The sequence below is a fragment of the Mus caroli genome, unplaced genomic scaffold, assembly GCF_978045245.1.
Source record: "Mus caroli unplaced genomic scaffold, Mus_caroli_1 scaffold_3, whole genome shotgun sequence".
Classification (NCBI taxonomy): domain Eukaryota; kingdom Metazoa; phylum Chordata; class Mammalia; order Rodentia; family Muridae; genus Mus; species Mus caroli.
Window position 1 is genome coordinate 29,982,007 of NW_028227258.1, and position 19,025 is coordinate 30,001,031.

General features: G+C 45.0%; 1 protein-coding gene across 4 annotated transcripts in view; it reads left to right on the forward strand.

Moving 5' to 3' along the window:
• Nucleotides 1-213: 213 nt before the first annotated feature.
• Nucleotides 214-19,025, forward strand: part of Sec24b (SEC24 homolog B, COPII component) — a 79,619-nt gene continuing 60,807 nt past the window's right edge. For 2 of the 4 annotated variants that reach the window (XM_021158257.3, XM_029475011.2), the window contains exon 1: nt 1,675-2,117. In XM_021158257.3, coding sequence (XP_021013916.1) covers nt 2,018-2,117 — 100 coding nt within the window. In that variant the 5' untranslated portion in view covers nt 1,675-2,017. Of the gene's footprint in view, nt 1,269-1,672; nt 2,118-19,025 lie in introns of those variants that run through there. The other 2 variants (XM_085835524.1, XM_029475010.2) reach the window with 2 other exon arrangements.

Consider the following 19,025-nt stretch of genomic DNA (forward strand, 5'->3'; position numbering starts at 1 on the left):
GCTAATGGACACCACAGGTAGTTATATATATATAGTCGCTCCTGCTAGAGGTATGAGAAACAACTCCTTTTGATGGAGGGTGTCTTAGGGTTTCATTTCTGTGAAGAGACACCATGACCACAGCAACTCTTATAAAGAGGAACATTTAATTTGGGGCTGGCTTACAGTTTCTGAGTCCATTATCATCATGGTGGGAAGGATAGCAGCCTGCAAGCAGATTATAGTGCTGGAAGAGCGGAGATTCTACGTCTTGATCTGCAGGCAGCAGCAGGAGACTGCACCATACTTGTGTAGCTTCAGCATATGAGACCTCAAAACCTCAAAACACAGTGAGATAATTCTTCCATCAAGGCCACATCTCCTGATAGTGCCAATCTCGATGGGCTAAGCATTCAAACACGTGAGTCTTCGGGGCCATACCTACTCAAACCATCACAGTGGGGAACAGTTTCACAGGTTTGTTAGGAAGGCTGCCTTTTATCTAACTGCCAGAAATCCTCCTATAGTCCAGACTGAGCTGGTGTCTGGATGTTTGGATTGCCATTTGGAATTTGGGGTACGAAAGTTTCCTTTAGGCCCAACACAACCCACAAACGAAAGTAAATAATTTTGGAGCCATTACATTATGGAGATCTATGGAAATGTAATATCTCAGTCTGTGTGAGGAATCTTCCCTGAAGAAATAACATATCCATACACCTGATTGAAATCAGCTAACATCAAGAACACATTGCAGAGGCAGAAAGCCAATCGCCTATTCTTCCCTTACTCACGTGGTGTCACCCTTAATTTTAGTAGATTCAAAGGACTCCCGGCAAGGGCTTGAACTGTGACCTCCTTGATGAAGTGGGGGTGTGATCTCTAGCTTAGGAAGACTGAGCTTCTGCGAACAAAGCCACAATACACATGAATACAAGAGCGTAATGTGGCTGGAAATCTCAGAACTCCAAAGTTTATTTTTAGTGCGGTTCGATCGGGCATCCGTCATTAACTCACCGCAACTATTTAAGGAAGGCTTTGTGTTCTAGAACTACGAACCTTTGAGGTTGGCATAACCTTCCAGTAAATAGGATTCCACCGCTCCGGAGAAGCCATCTTACTAGGATCACGTTCTGAATCCGAACGTTTTTGAGCAGTTGCACACCCACCACTGTGTGACCGTGACCTAGTTGGGACCAAGATGCCCAAATGACTTGGATAAAGTAGTCCTTACTTGCCAGTCAGCATGCTGAACGGACCAGGGAGATTGCTTCTAAGACTTCTCTAAGGTAGTCAAAGCAAGCTGACCTGTCCTCTGGATGCCACAGCTCTCCTAAACACCAATGGGCGGGCGGAGCCAAACCTTGGTGGGTGGGTGGGTGGGTGGGGGAATATAAAGTTTATCTTCAAGCTCTCCTAGTATTAGGCATTCATCTTTCTCCTAGCGTTTAAAGCCACTGGTCAACGTTTTGGCTTTACTACCACTGTTATGGAGAATCTGTCATAGAGAAATGTTTTCAATCAACATTTAACTTGATTGAGCTGTTAATTTGGAATTAAGTTGGGGGGGTGGCGTTGTACAAGAATAAATAACAAATCCAAAGCCAGGCTTCCTCTTCCGAGGATGGGTACGTGGGTGGGCTGGGACTGGCGTGACCCAGGACTCGGGACCTCAGCCCGCAGCTTTGCACCGCTCTGCAGCCCTGCAGGGCGCAGGCTCCATCCGGGTAGCGGCGGCCACCGTGGCCCGCGCCTTCCCCTTCGGCGGCGGCGCCGCAGCCGCAGTCTGGCCTGTGCGGGGAGGTGGTCGCAGCTCCGGCCTGCAGGGGGCGCTGGCGCGGGAGGGCTGGGCCGGGGTCCGCACGCGTGCGGTGGTGGCGCGGCCGAGCGTGGGTGCCCGGGCCGCGGTCGTCGGTGAGAGTGACTCGGCCTGTGACGCGGGCGCGTTCCTTCCTCTTCCTCTTCCTCCGCGGCCCCGCCTTCCTTCCCTCCGCCCATCTCCCGCCGCGGAGGAGCCGCCGCCGCCAGCCGCGCCGTCATGTCGGCCCCCGCCGGGTCCCCTCACCCGGCCGCCGGCGCCCGGATGCCGCCCAAGCTCAGCGGAGCAGTCTCCGGCCTGGCACCGCCGCAGCAGAACGGTGAGGCGGGAGGCCGGGGCGCGGCGTGGGGCCTAGGCAGGCGGGAGGGAGGGAGAGCGGGCGGGCGGGCGGCCTGCGCGGTGGCTGGGGGCGGGCAGGGCAGGGCCGGGCCGGGGAGGCCGCGGTGGGGCCCCGAGGCCGCCGTGGAGCCTGGAGGCCGCGGTGCGGCGAGGGGAGCGGCCGAGGGGCCGGTAGGGCGGGGCCGCCTGCCATCCAGGCCTGCCCTCCCGCGCGGACCGAGGCCGGAGCGGAGGGGTCTGCGGCCGGCACGACCGTCTGCTCCGACCTGGGCGCCGGCCTGTTGCCCCGGGCGACCCTTTGGGCCCCGAGAGCTCACCGGCCGCGGGAGCCGCAGAGTGCGTGGTCTATGGAGGGCTGGGAGCAGCCTTGGTACCTGGTGGATCGCATCCTTCCGGGCCCCAGGAACGTAGCTTTGATTTTTTTTTTTTTTTTTTTAAGGCCCAGTGAGCACGCCGCCTGGAAGGGAACTTAGTTTGCACTCAAGTTTGTAGGCAGAAGGATGTAAATGTGCTGCAGAAGTGTAACTGTAACCCCGACCCACTTCGGCCTCGGGATCTGTTGTGGTTTGCCGCCGCGGTTGCTGCTCAAGCCTTTGGAGTTCGCTTGTAGTAGTGTAGTGTTCCTGGGGTAGCAGGTGTCAACTAAGCGAACACCTTTAGAGTCCCCCATCTCCAGCTTCACTTTCAAGTTTAGAAAAACGTGCCAGAGTTGCTTGGCCCGGTTTTGAGGCAAGGCCTGCATAGGGCTTTCATACTGAGGTTATAGGCTCCGAGCATGCAGGAGTTATTGCTGAGAAATGATCTTACCCTAGCGTGCCTAGCCTCTGCTCTGGATAATTGGAATGTTAAGTAGGGGAGGGGCCCTCTTTAGAGAGTTGAGTGTGTCTGATGAGACCCTCCCAAAGTAAACCGAAGAAAATCCGTCTGCCCTGTGTCAAAAAGCAAAACTACTCAGTACTCATCAAATCATTGGCCCTAGTTTACACATCGTGCTAATCAAATTTACAGCCAAAGTTGGAAAATCGGTAATGCTTTTCAAACACGAAACACTCCAAGAATCAGGTGGAATTTTTTATTCACAATTAAAAAGAAATGATGGTTTAGTCTTAAGATCCCTAGGTTGGCCTTACTTATTCCATGCTTCTTATAGTCGTTGTTAAGTATCATGAGTTTTTGAAGGTGAACGGTGTATCACACTTGTCCAAGTGAAAACATGGTTTGTGAGCAGCTTTGTCTATTTTGTGTGCCTGTGTATAAATGACTGTGCCCCTCCTTGCACATACAGTTCAGAGGACAACTTCTGGGAGTTGGTTCTTTCTACCCTGTAGGTTTTGGAAATCCAACTTAGGTAGGCTTCTAGGAACTGCTAACTAGGCTTTGTTTTGTTTTTAACCCATCTTCGTATGTGGAGCAACCAGAACATCATGGTTTAGACACAGGTCCCCGGTTAGACATTGTAAATCGATGCTTAACAGTTTCAGGGATGGTGTCCTTGCCTGTCAAGTGTCATTTTTATTTTTTAGACGACACAGAGGTGCCAGGACATTTATTGAGCCATGTGGTTGTAGGAATCAATCCATGTCTTGATGCCCAGTGGGAATGATACTTGGTTTCCGTTTATTCTTACTCTTCATAACAAAGTCTGAATCGTTGTCTAGCATCTGTTGCTTGGCTACCAGGTCGATATTCAAAGTTAGAGTAGTAGATGAAACAGAAGCCCTCCTCCCGAATTGTATTTTAGCAACATTCAAATTGGTTCTGGCTGCTCTTGAGTGATTTGGTAAGTAGTGGGGGGGAGGGGGGGGAGGAGAGGGAAGGACTGTCTCTAGGAAGAGGTTACATCATGAGCAACCCTGGAAGTGTGGGCTTAGAAAGGGCAGGCCCTGGGTAGAAACTGGAAGCAGTAGAGAAGAGCAAAGGGAACTGGGTGGAAGGGAGAGGGAGGGAGGCCAGGGAGGAAGGTGGAAGGAGTCATAGAGAGGCCAGGTTGCAGAAAGGTCTTGAGACCTCATGCTGAGGCATTTGGAAATACAGAACTAGAGTCTCTTTGGTTTGGTTTTGTGGAAGGGATTAACGAGCACAGAGATGAGAGGATCAGATCTGATTTTGTTCCTCGGTTTTAGAGAAAGTCATCACGAAGATTAAACAATGATTTCAGTTTTTGTCATGTACAGAAATCACTTTGCTTTCTATTTACTATATCCCTGGAATTCTAGCCATGGTAATAACACCAAAGAATAGATCAGAAGTATGAAAAGTACCTTGGGAAAACAAGCCAGTGACAAGAGAAACACCATAGCAGACAGAATGAGGTCACTTCCTTCATAACCTCGGTAGACTGGGAGCAGTATCTGGTCCTGTCACAGGGAGCTAAAACTCTTGGAATTTTGAGAGTGAGCGATAGGAGGTCTTTGTTACTCATAATGACCATTGGCTCTGCACCAATTTTACACTAGTGTAATTAAGTCATAAGATGGGCCCGGGTAGCCTCAGGATGGGACTGGTGAGCGGGGGTAGACATTCTGGTTTGACCTGCATGCTTCTGGAGGCACCCCTTCCCCAAGACCTTGCTTGTGTGCACTCCCCCGAGGTGTGGCTATTTATTAAATGTTTTCTTTTCCTTTGTTGAAGATGGAATTGAGGGTATAGCCCTTTGAAGTGTCGTGGTTACCTGGTTTTGCTTGAGCACGGTGTAACTGAGGATGACAGTGAACTCTGATCTTCTTGCCCCAGCCTCCCAACTGCTTGCTGACCCTCTTGCTTCCACCTTCACGTTATGGGCATGGCCACACTTCCCTGTAGTGTCTTATAACAAACCAGAAAAGGTGTTTCCAAGGGGCAGGTAGTAGGAACTTACTTTATCACATAAAGGAAAGTTGTGACAGCCTGCCACTTGTGATTGGGCTCTCGAGTAGGGACAGTGCTGTGGGATCTGACTCAGAAGTGCAGGTGGGAACGATCAGAATTGACTTTAGACGCTGTCCACTGGACCTTGCTTGGGAAGGGAAGAAACCCACACAGCTACTCCCTGAAGTCTTCAGTGTCAGGTTTTTGTTTGTTTGTTTACATGAAATGGCAAATGAGGGCTGGAGAGATGGCTCAGCAGCTAAGAGTGCAGGCTGCTGCTTTTCCACAGGACCAGGGTTCGATTCCTATGCTCACATGGTAGCTCACACGTGTTTGTAATTCAAGTTCCAGGATTTCCAGTGGCCTCTCCTGGCCTCTGGGGGTACTAGATTTGCATGTGATGCGCACATATGACACACAAACATATGTGTAGACAAAAACACCCCTTCAAAAAGGAACAAAGAAGCAGCAAGTGTTTTCAGGACAGATTTGATTTCCACAGACCACTAAGATGGAGGTGGGGTCTGGGTAGCTGTGGAGCACAGTTTGGAAAGCACCTTGTCCAGTCCCCTGCGCGCTCGACGGTGAAGTTAAGATCCACAGAGGTGAGCCCACGGTGAGGCGTAAGGTTGGTGAGGCAGGTTGCTTGGCTGTTTGCTGCTGTGTTCTTAGTGTTGCAAACGGGTGGACGAGTTACAGGTGCTCACTAAAGATTTATTGAATGAGGCCACTTAGTCCTAATTCCAAGTTCAGTGCTCTTAGAACAGACCCTACTAAGGTACCATGCTGGCCTTAAACTCCCGATCTTCTTGCTTTCACTTCCAAATGCTGAGTGAGATACAGGCATGCAGTGTCTGACATAGTTACAAAGGTTCGCCATCATAGGGAGAAACGAGGCTTGGTCTCCAGTCTTTCTAAGATTGAGTACTAGGTTCTCACTGCTTGAAGATAGTATGAGGACATTGCATCTGTAAACACTTCTGTTTACCTTGGCACTGCCTTCAGATTTTCATTCTGAGTAACAACACATGGATTTGTAGAATTATTTGCATCTCCATATGAAGTATTAGTTGAATATTTTTCAATTTTTGAGACAGGGTTTCCTTGTGTAACCCTGGTTGGCCTGGAACTTGCTCTATAAAAAACAGGCTGGCCTTGAACTCACAGAGATCCTCCTGTCTCTGCCTCCTAAGTGCTGCGATTAGGCGTGTGCCACCATGTCCAGCTTCCTTTGGCTTGACATTACTTCCAAAGCTGAGTCATCAAAGATGTACTGCCGAGGGAAATAACAGCCCAACAGCGTATAACTCCCAGGTTGTTCCCAACCAACTTGACATCCCACGAGTGTCACAGACAACCCAGATCTAACAGTGTACCTCTGCCCAAAAGGTTAGCACTGGTTATAATCGTCAGTGATGCAAGGAGGTTAAACAGAGAGGGAGTTGCTAGACTTTTTTTTTTAATGGAAAAGTGGACAGGCAAACCATTAACTCAGATTCTTTCTGGTTGTGGACTCTGAGAAGCCTGTCAGCTTTAAGAGCACACACAGAATTCAGAACCATGCAGATGTCCTTTCTGGTCAGTGCAGTGTCCACATCTGGGGCTGCCCAGAAGCGTAGGTCTTCAGGAGAGCTCTTCCTCTGGCTGTCATGGACTTGTCTGAATACACAACTTTTTTTCCTTCTAACCTGCTGACCAGCAATCGAGGACCTTAAAGTCTTTGTCCTGTGTATATTCAAACATCTGCCTTTAGTAACCTAAGAAGTAATTGTTATTATAATGTATGCTTTTAGTTATTTGCTGTGCTTTCATACCTCTCAGGGTTCTGAGTTTATAGCTATCTTGTGTGTGTGTGTGAACCCTGTTTATTGTTCCCAGCAATTTCAGGTAACTTCTGCTTTTAAAATAACTTTAAAAAAAAGGTATTTCCCTTATGCTCACACACATCAGAGGCATCCACTCTCCCTGGAGCTAGAGCACAGTGAGAGAGTCTCCTGACATGGGCCTAGGAGTTCAGATCTAACAGAAGAGGACTTAACTGAGCTGCTCTCCGGCTCCAGCCTCCTTTAAAACCCCACCTACAGCTAAGCTGTCGGATGGGAAGACTGAAGTGGAACAGTGTTGAAGGGACTTTTTCTAGAGGGGAGGCACGTTCATAGTCAGTACTACATGTGATGAGATAGACTAGTAGCCTGGAGAAGGCTCTGTTTGCAACAGGGCCAACCACCTGGGATTGCCCAGAAGGTACGGTTAGTGCTCTCTGCCTTGTAGAGCCTTTGAGAGGATTAGATTAAATGAAGTACTGTTTTTAAGATACCCAGTCCAGGTAGGGAATCAGCCCTGAGAATAGCCTTTATTCCATTTTCTTTAAGATGCCAGGTTATACATTCTTTGAATGGCAGACTGTGTGCGTGTTTCCTTTATATTCCCAATAGCAGCTTGTAGTAGATGCTCAGCTGATAAGGGAACTTGCCTTCATATTTCCTTCTTGCTTTAGAATATTCTGAAAGTCACTAACAGCTTTACTCCCCCTAGTGTATTAACATCTAGGGCTTGGTCGCTGTTTTGGTCACTTCTGTCACTTGGTTCATTCTGCTTTCCTCACCTTCCTCCTCTCTCCATCCAGACTTGGCAAGTCTCTGCTAATAGATCAGCTCTGTAGCCAGTTGGCTTGCCAGAGGGTGAGTTAGAGTCACGCAGCGAAAGCCCCTGAGACAGTGATGAGAAAAACCCAGTTCAAGTGCAGAGGAAGAGCTGGGAAGCCATGCCTTGCCTAGCCACCTGCCAGCCTTGTAACAGGAGAGTTTAAGGGAAGGGTTAAGTGGTGCTTCAGCTGGATCTAAAATGACGAACAAGCTAGGCGAGTTGGCACATGCCTGTACACCCAGCCAGCCCTCTGGAGATTTCTGCAAGTTTGAGACCAGTCTGGTGTAACTAGTGCATTTCAACCAGCCAAAGGTGCATAGTGAGGTAGTATCTCACAAAGTAAAAAAGAAATAACCAACTAAATAAAGAATTGTGCCTAGACTTTTGAATATTCAGTTAAGATTGTGATCTGAGCCTGGGGTACACCTTTAATCCCAGCACTCGGAAGGCAGAGGTGCCTGGATCTCGATGAGTTCAAGGCCAGCCTGGTCTGCATAACAAATTCCAAGAAAGCCATACTTACACACAGAGTATGGTACACACAAAGATAGATAGAGCTCTATCTGGCATGCTAGAACTGTAGCCATTCTTTCTGGAGAGAGATGAGGGGTTTGAAGTGGCAGAGAAGGTCAGTTACAGAAACATGTTTGTATGCTGTCTAGATGAAGATACCACGAGGAGCCTCCAGAAGGGAAGGGGCCAGTGTGGAGTCTAGCCTTTGCACTAGTAAAAGTCAGTCCTGATTTCTTTACTAGGTTTTACAGCCTAGTAAAGCCCGTCTTAGTCTGCTCCTCCAGAAGTGCAGGAGACACTCCTGAGCTTTCCTGTTTTCCTCTTGAAGTGTGTTGTGTGATCTGATAAGTGCCAGATACAGGAGTTCTTGGCGATGACTTAGAGTCTAAGATTTTCAAAATCACGATTTCTACGAGTCAGGCAGCAGACCTTGAAAAGAGGCAACCCAGCCTTTGCATTTGAGAGTTTGAAATTAGACCTGTCCGTGGGAAAAGGAATGTGGGCAGCTTCTAGAAGCTACAAAGGGCAAAAGAGCTCTCTCTCTTGAGGTTCCGATACTATGTAAGCAACATTAAGCTGCATCCGCCCAGTGTCAGGGAATGTTTTTCTTCAGGCAGAGCTGTGCTGAGATCTGAAGAATGGTTAAGGAAAGGTCAGATGAAGGGAGGATTTGGAAGACTCCTGGTAGAGATGAGCTTTGTAAAGACTCAGAGGTGTGGAAGCATGGCTTGCAGAACAGCGGATGGCTTGTCAATGTTTGGGATTGTTTGCATCTGGTTTTATTGCCATTCTTGAAAGCTTTGATCACGTGTCTATAGACACTGTCACACTGGCCTGCTTCAGATGCCTTTGCCAAGTCAGACCTCTGTCCTTGTTAGCCTCTGGGCCCCAGGAGTCAGGCTCAGTATGCTGTGGCTTGTTGTGTGTGGTGTGCAAGGCATGCACGTTGCACATCTTTCCCCAGGCCAGCACTTGGTTTGACTTCTCATCAGCAAGTGTTCTTCAGTGTGGCACACTCAGCTTTGGTTTCTTGAGCTTGGATGGAAAGGACTTGGTGTGCTTAGACCCGACAGTTGACAGTCATTGTGACAGCAAGGCAAACTGTGACCCAGGAGTCAGGTCAGGGAGGGCCTTTGACTCTATTTTTATAACAAATTGCCACAAATTGACTGCTTGAAACCCTCTGAATTTATTATTTGTAGGTGAGAAGTCTAGTTGGGCTAAACTCAGATGTCCCTGCAGGATACGTTTGTTCCATGGCTCTAGAGCGTTTCTTTGCATTTTCCAGCTCTTCTTAGAGGCTGCCCACATTCCTTGGCTCATGGCCCATTTGCTCTGTATTTAGAACCAACCATAGAGTAATTCCCTAAAGATTTTCATAGTCAGGCCTCTAATTCTCTCCATAGTTAAGTGTTGTGTCCGGCCAGCAGATCACAGCCTGGGTTCTAGCCTGGAAAGGCATTTTGGAAACCTGGAAGAGAAGAGGGGCTAGGCGGCGAGAGAAGGGAATGAAGCTAAGACAAGATTCTGATCAAAGCTCAATTTTACTATTTCCAGACACTCAGTTATAAAGGAAGGGGGAGGGAACCCAATTTCCCGCCAAGTAACTCAGGGTCCAGTAGCAGGACGAACACGTGTGTGCCTCTTCCAAGCAGCAAAGCGACAGGGTTCAGCAGTAGGCGTGGCAGGACGAATGAGCAGGAAGCTCCACCCTTGAGCAAGCAGGTTCAAGCAGGTGGGGGGAGACCACATATCCTCCCATTAGTTAACAAAAAAAAAAATAAAAAAAGAAAAGGCTGGCCTGAGGCAGAAAAATTATCTATGCACAATAGTTCTGCCTGAGTTCTTAGGGCTAAAGAAAAAACCTGTTTCCGTGGGATTCCCTAACTTTTCTAATGGTAAACTGTATCTGGCTAAGACTGTCCTTATTATCTTAGTAAACCACTAACAACAGAATAGGCTCTGATTTTATAATGCTAATTAGTGCTGAATAGGTAACTACCTGGTTGCATTTTAAGTAGGGCGTTGGAACCCTGGCTAAGTTTGACTCAACAAATTTAGAATAACACTGAGCTGATATTCCTCTGCAATTTTGGGTGACAGGCAGGGAAACAGGGAGAAGGGGTAAGACCAGCTCTTTAGTACAAGGCCAGTTGGCTTTTTTATTTGGGTGGGAGGCAGTGAAGGGCTTGCCCTTTCGACAGTAAGGTCTCCAACCTCTCTCCCCCCTAATAATTAAGTTAAAATAGGCAATGCTTAATTGAGGTGATCAAATGATTTTCTCATCCGTAGATGAGTGGGCCTTTAACCTTGACTTGGGTGGACATTGACCCGATTCCTCCCGTGAGCGTTATAACAACTCACATCTGTGGCTCTTGGTATCTTTTGGGGAGGGGAGGCAGAGCCTTAGGTATTTTTGGTTTTTAGCTGGAATCAGATACCAACCTCTTTCAAATCAGGTGTGTCGCACAGGGAACTCAGAAACGGTCAAGCTGGACCTTCCCCCGCAGTAATCTCTTGCGCCAAGCGGTACCCATACTGTATTCATATGATTATGAATCAGTATGCGCAGTTCTGAGCGATGCGCGGTCTCTATATGAGACTTGTCAACCTCAGATTTAGCAAGGCCTAGACAAGAATTATGTCATTATTAACACCACTAATTTTGGTTAAAATAGGAGCTGGAAGTCTTTCCTCTTTATCCCTGTTATTTCCTAGCCTGAGGAAGTAAGGACACCTTGCAGTAACAGCAAGGGTGAAAAGCCAGAGGCCAGCTAAGGGACTAAGCCCATCTCTATTAAAATAAGAACTAATCTCTGTAAATACATGAAATTTCTACTTCCCTAGCTCTCTTGGTAAATCTAAATCCTATCTCAGACTGAAAGCCACATGCTGGAATGTCCTTGGAAGGGAGATAGTAGTAGCCACCTGTGTGTTCTTGGGGGAGGGGTAGGCACGCCTGCAGGTCCGGCGGGAGAACATAGATTGACCTACTTGAAAAAAAGAAAGAGATCTAGACAATGAGAGAGTAGCAATGCAAATTTTCTTTTTGGAGAAGTTCAGGTACTTTATTCAGTTGCAAATGGTAAGGCTAAGGCTAGTCTCCGGCCTCCTGTGGGGGAGCTGGCTCAGAGAGTAGCAGGAAAACAGCTTTTTTGGGAGCTTCAGTTTCCAGCTGAATTTTAAGCAAAAGAGGAATTTTAGTCCTCAAGGTGATACTTATAAGAAGATTTGGAATGTGTGTTCATCTGACTAATTAATCTCTCTGGCAGCCACCGTGCTCTATCTTTATCTCTAGAAAAAACACAAACCGAGCCCTTTCCCCAGATTAGAACCGGATCCTTTCATTCGTTAGTTAGGGGTCCTTCCATTTTATTAATCGATAAGAACTAGAAGTAACTGGATGCCAGTGGTGATCCACTGCAGACTGACCTTTAATATCAGTTTGTAAAAAGTTTAGGACAAATAAGGCAAGATGAGCCTTTGTTGACCTTGGGGGATATGCTCTGAATTAACTTTGCTAGGTAATTTAGAATATAGGAATCTCTAATAATTGGACTGAATATTAGACCAGTCTAAGATTGAGTTAGAATGGCTGGTCACACTGAAGAAAAGAGAAAAATCATTATGACTCTATTAAAAGACTAATTTTATTAAGTTTGAATATACAGTCTCTGATGTACTATTGCCATAAAGTTAAAAGGCTAGAAGCTAGTCTAAACTGGAAAAATGACAAGCAAGGATGGACTAAAACATGAATTTAATCTTTTAGTCCTTTTAATCAGGACACTGAGTTAACTTACCTGTTGACTCGGCACACGAATTACTAATATGTTTCTGCAGCGTTCTGTGGAGAGAACCTGTTTTTTCCTTTCCTAATAAGGTAGCTGTTTTAGGATCAATCTATAAGCCAATAAGTAGATCCTTTTAAGATACTAAAAAGCATTTATTAAATTTGACATTTTAATCTCAAATTTTGAAAATAAAGGTATGTTTTAAATAGTGTGCATGGAAATGCACTAAATAGTATATATGGGGATACAATTTCTCTCTTTTATCTTTTAAGAGGTTAAAGTTTAAAATTTTACAATATCTAACCTTTTGAATTAATAACTTTTTGGACAAAACATTTTAAATATTTGGCTGTAAAGGGGCAGTGACTAATTGTACTTTCAATCATTTTTCTTAAGGAACGGTTGTAACTAGAAAGCTTGAAAAGTTATTAAGAGTCACACGTGCATAATTTATTTATTTATTAACTAGAAATATGTATAAGCAATTGTAAATTTGAGAATTAATAGTATCTGAGGGACGAACAATTTTAAGTAATTATGAGCTCAGAGATATAGCATTGACTATTAATATATAAATTAAGGTTTGATTGTTCAGCATTTTAAAACACCAACTACAGCACACAACTAGATTATTTGTGCTGGAATAGGGGCAACTGTGTGTCTTAAGACTTCGCCCCACAGCAGCTAGTTGGGCCCACGTGGGCCAACGATTGGCTGGGAGGATGAGAAAAATGACTTTACAATAATGTTTTTTCTGGCCAAAGAATTGTCTTGGGCACAACTAATTTTTAATTACCAATTAACAACAATTATAAAAGCTTTCTTTATTTTTTGTAAAACCTTTTGTAGTAAACTAAAACACTAAATAATAAAAGGATACTGTCTCTGAATCTTTTGGGTGAGAGCAAGGATTTAAGGTAAACTTCCCTTGAGAAGCATTAGTTAATAAAATACTTTCCATTTAGGAAACAATATATACTGAAAGATTAAAACTTTTGGCTTCTTGTAAAGAAGCAGAAATAAACATTTTTCTTACATAATGTAAAGCTATATTAGCCATACGTAGAGGCAAAATTTTCTAGTGATTACCAGTTTACTAGAAGCAAAGATCTTTGAATTTAAGCATTATTTTAAACATCTGAATAGATCTGTAACACTGTTAAAAAGAAATTTTCTTGAACACAGTGAAAAACTTTTTTAGGCATTGTTTGCAAAATAAAAGGCCACAAGCTGCTCTGGGGCTGCCCAGAGCCCTGTATTGACTCAAAGGTAAAATACTTTTTAATCTGAGCATCAATCTTAAATTTGCAATCAAACTGCAAGCTGCAGTCAATGGAACAATGGCAGTTTTAACCATAATTTTTAAGTTTTTTGTGCAAGGTTAGGATAATACCTACAACTTTGGGAAAGCAAAACCTACGTTTAAAACAATTTATCACCTTTAAAATCAATATTAGAAGCATTACTATCATATTACGAGGTTTGGATGTCAATTAATACCAATGAATACCTATTAAAGCAAGCTTTGATGCTTTAATAAAGAGGCATTGCTTTAAATCTTATCTTAAATTTTACTATTTAGGATAGGAATCACATTAATCATTATTTAAACTAGAAATATCTTTAGAGACCCAGCCTCTAGGGCTGCCTTAGGCCACGTGTCGGAAGGACTCTAAACTTGAGTTATCAAATTTAACATTAACCATCTGTAGCAATGTAACAATTATTAATCTTAACCAACAACTTATGAGCTGAATTCGAAAACATGCAGAACACATTTTCAATAAAAAAAGAACCAAATGAAGCAGTTAATTTTAGACCAATCAGAATATTATTCTTTGTAGCTACAATCATAGAATAAAAAAGCACTTTACCATTGTCAAACACATTAATCATGAACCATTTATCAGATTCGAAACTAAGAGGCTGTGCACTCGCTGCTTTTTCTTTAAACGAACATTTTTTCCATCAGGGTCCCTCCTGCCACGTGTCTGGTTTTTGGCTGAAACACGTGGCAGCTCTCGGCTTTGCAGATAAAGTTTTTTATACCATCTTTATTATCCAACATAAAACATAGAACATTCATTCATACAGACTGGACACGAACATACATGAATTGAACACGAGAACAGATTGGTGCACCAGACATTAAACAAGACACAAAATGGGGCAGAGTACTCCTGCTATTTGGGACAATTTCCTCCCTCATGATGCAGTTTTTATAACTGCGGCAATCCGCCTGTATTAATTTCCTTTTAATCAACCCTTTCCTTTCTCACACCTAACAATGTAGCTTTTTCTAGCCACGGCCTACCGCCTGTGCCTAGCTCCTCTTAAGCTTCACTGCTGAACCTAAGTGAACCAGCGCTCGGGCTTAACGCTGTCTCAGCTTAGCCCATACCTTCTCCGGTATGAATTTCCTTTATCCTTTAATTATTCCATGGAGCTCCAAACCAACAGTGTCTCTTCCAAAAATCCTTTGCCGTTTCTCAGTCCCGCGTTGGTTCGCCAAATGTTGTGTCCGGCCAGCAGATCACAGCCTGGGTTCTAGCCTGGAAAGGCATTTTGGAAACCTGGAAGAGAAGAGGGGCTAGGTGGCGAGAGAAGGGAATGAAGCTAAGACAAGATTCTGATCAAAGCTCAATTTTACTATTTCCAGACACTCAGTTATAAAGGAAGGGGGAGGGAACCCAATTTCCCGCCAAGTAACTCAGGGTCCAGTAGCAGGACGAACACGTGTGTGCCTCTTCCAAGCAGCAAAGCGACAGGGTTCAGCAGTAGGCGTGGCAGGACGAATGAGCAGGAAGCTCCACCCTTGAGCAAGCAGGTTCAAGCAGGTGGGGGGAGACCACAGTTAAGGATAATAGAACTATTTTAATAGATGTCATCAGATTAATACCTTAATGCCATCTATAGTCTTATTCTCCTCTGCCATGTAGCCTTACATGCACGCATGCATGTGTTGGGGGCAGGTATGGAGGTCAGTTGACATCTTTGGGACATCAGTTCTCTCTTATCACATGGGTCCCAGGGATCAACCTCAGGTCCAAAGGCTTGGTAGCAAGTACCTTAACAATCTGAACTGTATTACTAGTCCCAGCTTTGCAGTCTAATTTGTTGACCATCTTATCCAGAGGCATTCAAGCACCACAGGCGACCCTTAGCTCAGGGCTTCCTGCCTGCTGTCTAGAGTGCAGAGTGGGGAGGTTTGTCACCAGCTCAGGAGAGGAGAGTCAAAGCTTAGAATCCAGTTTCTAATGCATGTATGTACTCTTGCTCTGTGCTTCAGCAAAATTCTTCTTCCCTTTCTGAGACGAGAGCTTCACTGTGCAGTCCTGACTGGCTGGGAACTCCACTGTGTGGACCAGGCTGGCCTCGAACTCCCAGAGCTCTACCTGCTTGTGGGGTTAAGGGCATATTGCTGATAGTGTCTCCTTGGGTCATTTAGATTGTGATGCTGAATAAGTAATGAAAAGGAGCCCTCCCACTCCTGCCCCAACCACTGATCAGATAGTGTACCACTTCCTCCCCTGCTTTTCTGTAATGAACTTTAAAGTCTGTCTTTGAGCTGTCAGCAGGCACAGTATGCCCGTACTTGTTGGAGTGGTTGAGAGGTCCTACAGAGGCGCCATTATTTCCCAGTATTGTACGGGAAATGTGGCAGGAGAGAGCCAAGTCGCAATTAAGCAGAGGACAGGTATTTACATAGATTTGACTTGTTGTCCTCATTGTTCCCTTCTGAAAACTGTAGTGGCAGGAAGTGAGTGAGTTATGTATTTGAATGTGTGGGGCTTTTCACATTTTATTGTTAAGATAGTGAAAGACTTCCGAGATCTGTCTTTAGTCAGTTGTCTCAGGTGAATTGTAATTAGGTAAAGAACCTATTGGGGGGGTAAATTGTTAACTTAGTAGTGTATAGTTCTACACTTAGACTCTGAATTATGGAAGTGGGTATTTGTCTCCTTTACACCTGATTATAAGTTATCTTTGTGTTGGCTATAGAACATGTATTGCATGCCCCCAGATAGTTTCTCCTACCTTATTTAGTAATTATAAATAAACAGAAAGTGTAACTTTTACTCAGCTCTGAGGAGCAGGAATCTTCCATATTATTATGACAAGGAATACAGTGGTTCTTTGCTACAGTGGATTTTATAAGTCTTACTTTTTGTTGTTGATACTGTGTCATTTGAGGTATGGTAGAACCCCTATTTCCTTACACATGGCAGGAAAACTAGATACTAGAAAAATCTGAGCTGGCGATGTGGCTCAGTGTTAGGACATGTATTAGCATGTGCAAAGCCCTGGGGGTTGATGGGATTGTGAGGGGGATGGGATAGTAATTAAGGTCTGCCCAGAGTCAAAAATAGTTGGAATTAAGACTAGAATCCTGTTGTTGGGACATGTGGCCACTTGCTTGGCTAAAGCGAGCCATGTTTAGTGTGGTGAGGGCAGAGGGGCTTGAGTTAAGCTTCTGTCATGTCTGAGCCCTTGACTCAGTTACAGCCCTGTCACTGCCAAAGCACAGATACCTTTTTCTCCTTAGTTTTCCTTTCTCTGTGTATTGGTGTTTTGCCTCTCTGTATTTATATGCATTACATACATACCTAGTGTCTGTGGAGGGCAGAGAGGTTATTGAGTCCCCTGGAAATGGATTTAAGGATGGCTGTGAGCTGCCATGTAGGAGCTAGGAATTGAACCTGGGTCCTCTGCAAGAACAGCCGTAGCTTTCCACACATGTAGCTTACCACACTGATGCTGGCATTGCTTTTTGTTAGCGCATTATAGACACTATTAAATATACTCTATCTACATCCCTCTTCTAAGTGCTTTACATATTCGTGCCTTTCAGGTCTTTGAAGGCAAAGTAGTATATCCACCTTATTTCTAAGAGAGAGAGAGACAGACAGACAGACAGACAGACAGAGAGAAAATAAGATGGTGAGAGTCATCTTAGCCCCTGGGGCTATGCTATAGACCTATATAGTCCAGCTACCTGGAAGACTGGGGCAGGGGGATCATAGGCTTGGCCTGCCTAGGCTGCAGGGAGAATTCAAGGCCCTTTAGCTCAGTGGCAGCATACTTGAGGAGGACTTCAGCTCAACCCCCAGTATCAAGAAAGAAAAAACGGGCTGGAAAGATGGCTCAGTGGTTAGTAGCATTTTTTTCAGAGGCCCATGGTTCAATACCCAGTGTCCATATGGTGTCTCACAGCCATCCATACTTGCAGTTCCAGGAGATTCAGTGTCTTCTGACCTCAGAGCACACTAGGCATACACACGATGCATGTTCATACATGCAGGCAGAACATTCATACACATAAAAGAAATGGATAATTTTTTTAATTAAAATGCTTCTAGAATACTTGACATGCTGGTAAAGCAAACTGTTAGTGTTGGGAATATGCGCATTATTAATTGGTGGTTCTTCTTGGAGAGAGCTGTAGCATGCCCCTCTTTGTTTTTTTGTTTGTTTGTTTGTTTTTTGAGATAGCCTCTTGCTATGTAGTCTAGGCTGGCCTTGAACTCATAATCCTCCTGTCTTAGGCCCTTAGTGCCAGGACCATAGGCAAGTTGCTCAGCGTTGTGGTCATTTTTAAAGCACAAACTCTCAAGTTCATTTGCAGGAAACCCATCTCTTAATTGATCATAGAAGTTCATCTTCTGAAATGATGTTTGTTGATGAGGATTTAGTAAATGTTACCTAAAATGAATTATTCGTATATATTTTTTAAAGATTTATTTATTTATTTTATGTGAGTACACTGTAGCTGTCTTCATACACACCAGAAGAGGGCATCAAATCTCATTACAGATGGTTGTGAGCCACCATGTGGTTGCTGGGGATTGAACTCAGGACCTCTGGAAGAGCAGTCAGTGCTCTTAACTGCTGAGCCATCTCTCCAGCCCCACTCTGTATTTTTCTAAATAAGGATTTATTCATGATAACAGAATAGTGTCTAGGATACATTAAAAAATAGTTGTAGAGCCATGCTAGGGTTCACTCATGCAGTTACACAGAAAAACCACTGGTTCCAGATGTGCACGGGTAGTAGAATATCAGTGATCAGAGTAAGAAGGGGTCTTTACATTCTTTATATAGATTGCTAACACTACCCTCCACCACAGTGCTGGAGACTGAACCCAAGGCCCTGTGTGTCCTAAGCATGTGCTCTACCACTTGAGTAGACTCTGATTTTATAAACTCTCATAGTTAGGGCAAAGAAGAAGCTAATAGCAAAAGGTATGGATTCCCCTCTTGATGCTTTTAAACTTTAAAAAGAATGTATTGTTTGACAATTTTATAAATGTATGTATGTTCGTTGTTCATAGTTTTCCCACCATCTTCCTTTCTCTCATATACCCCACATGTCCCTTCATATCCACTGTTTGTTGTTAGTCACTGATTCCCGTGAACTGTGCGCCACTCTCATGCCTGGTGCTGTGTTCCGAGCTACGGTTCTCGCCGGCAAGAACACACTCGGGACAACCGGAATCTTCTGCAGCAAAAAGCTTTATTGCTTCTTCAAGAGGGAAGACCCAGACCCCGGAAAATGGGGTCGCTTATATAGCCCTCAGCCATGGCGTTTCAGCACCTGATGTGGCGTGTCAGCTCCTGATTCGTTGCTCGCCCATCACCCCACTACTACGTCCCGAGATGGGCAGTGACTAAGCGTGAGTTCACTCTCGCACTGCGCACAAGGCTTGTTTACTACTTAGGCACAGCAGAGGCCAGCGCCATCTTATAATGGCGATTGCTCGGCACGGCTCTCCACAGTGCTGACTAATGCTAAAGCGGGGTGTGGGAGGGTTAGTTTAGTGGGGTGCTCCCTGTGATGCTGGGAATTGAGCCTGGGTCCTCATGAAGAACAGCTGAACCTGGGGCCTTCTGAAGACAGCTAGTGCTCTTAACCTCTGAGCCATCTCTCTAGCCCACACTTGTAATTCTTTCTACCCTTACTCTTCGAGGATGTCCTCTGAACTCTGGGAAGAGTTGGGTAAGATAGATGTGCTTATGTAGGGCTGGTTTCTCAACAGCTACTCATTCTTAGTATTTTGTCTAGATATGAGTCTGTGTTAATGCTGCCA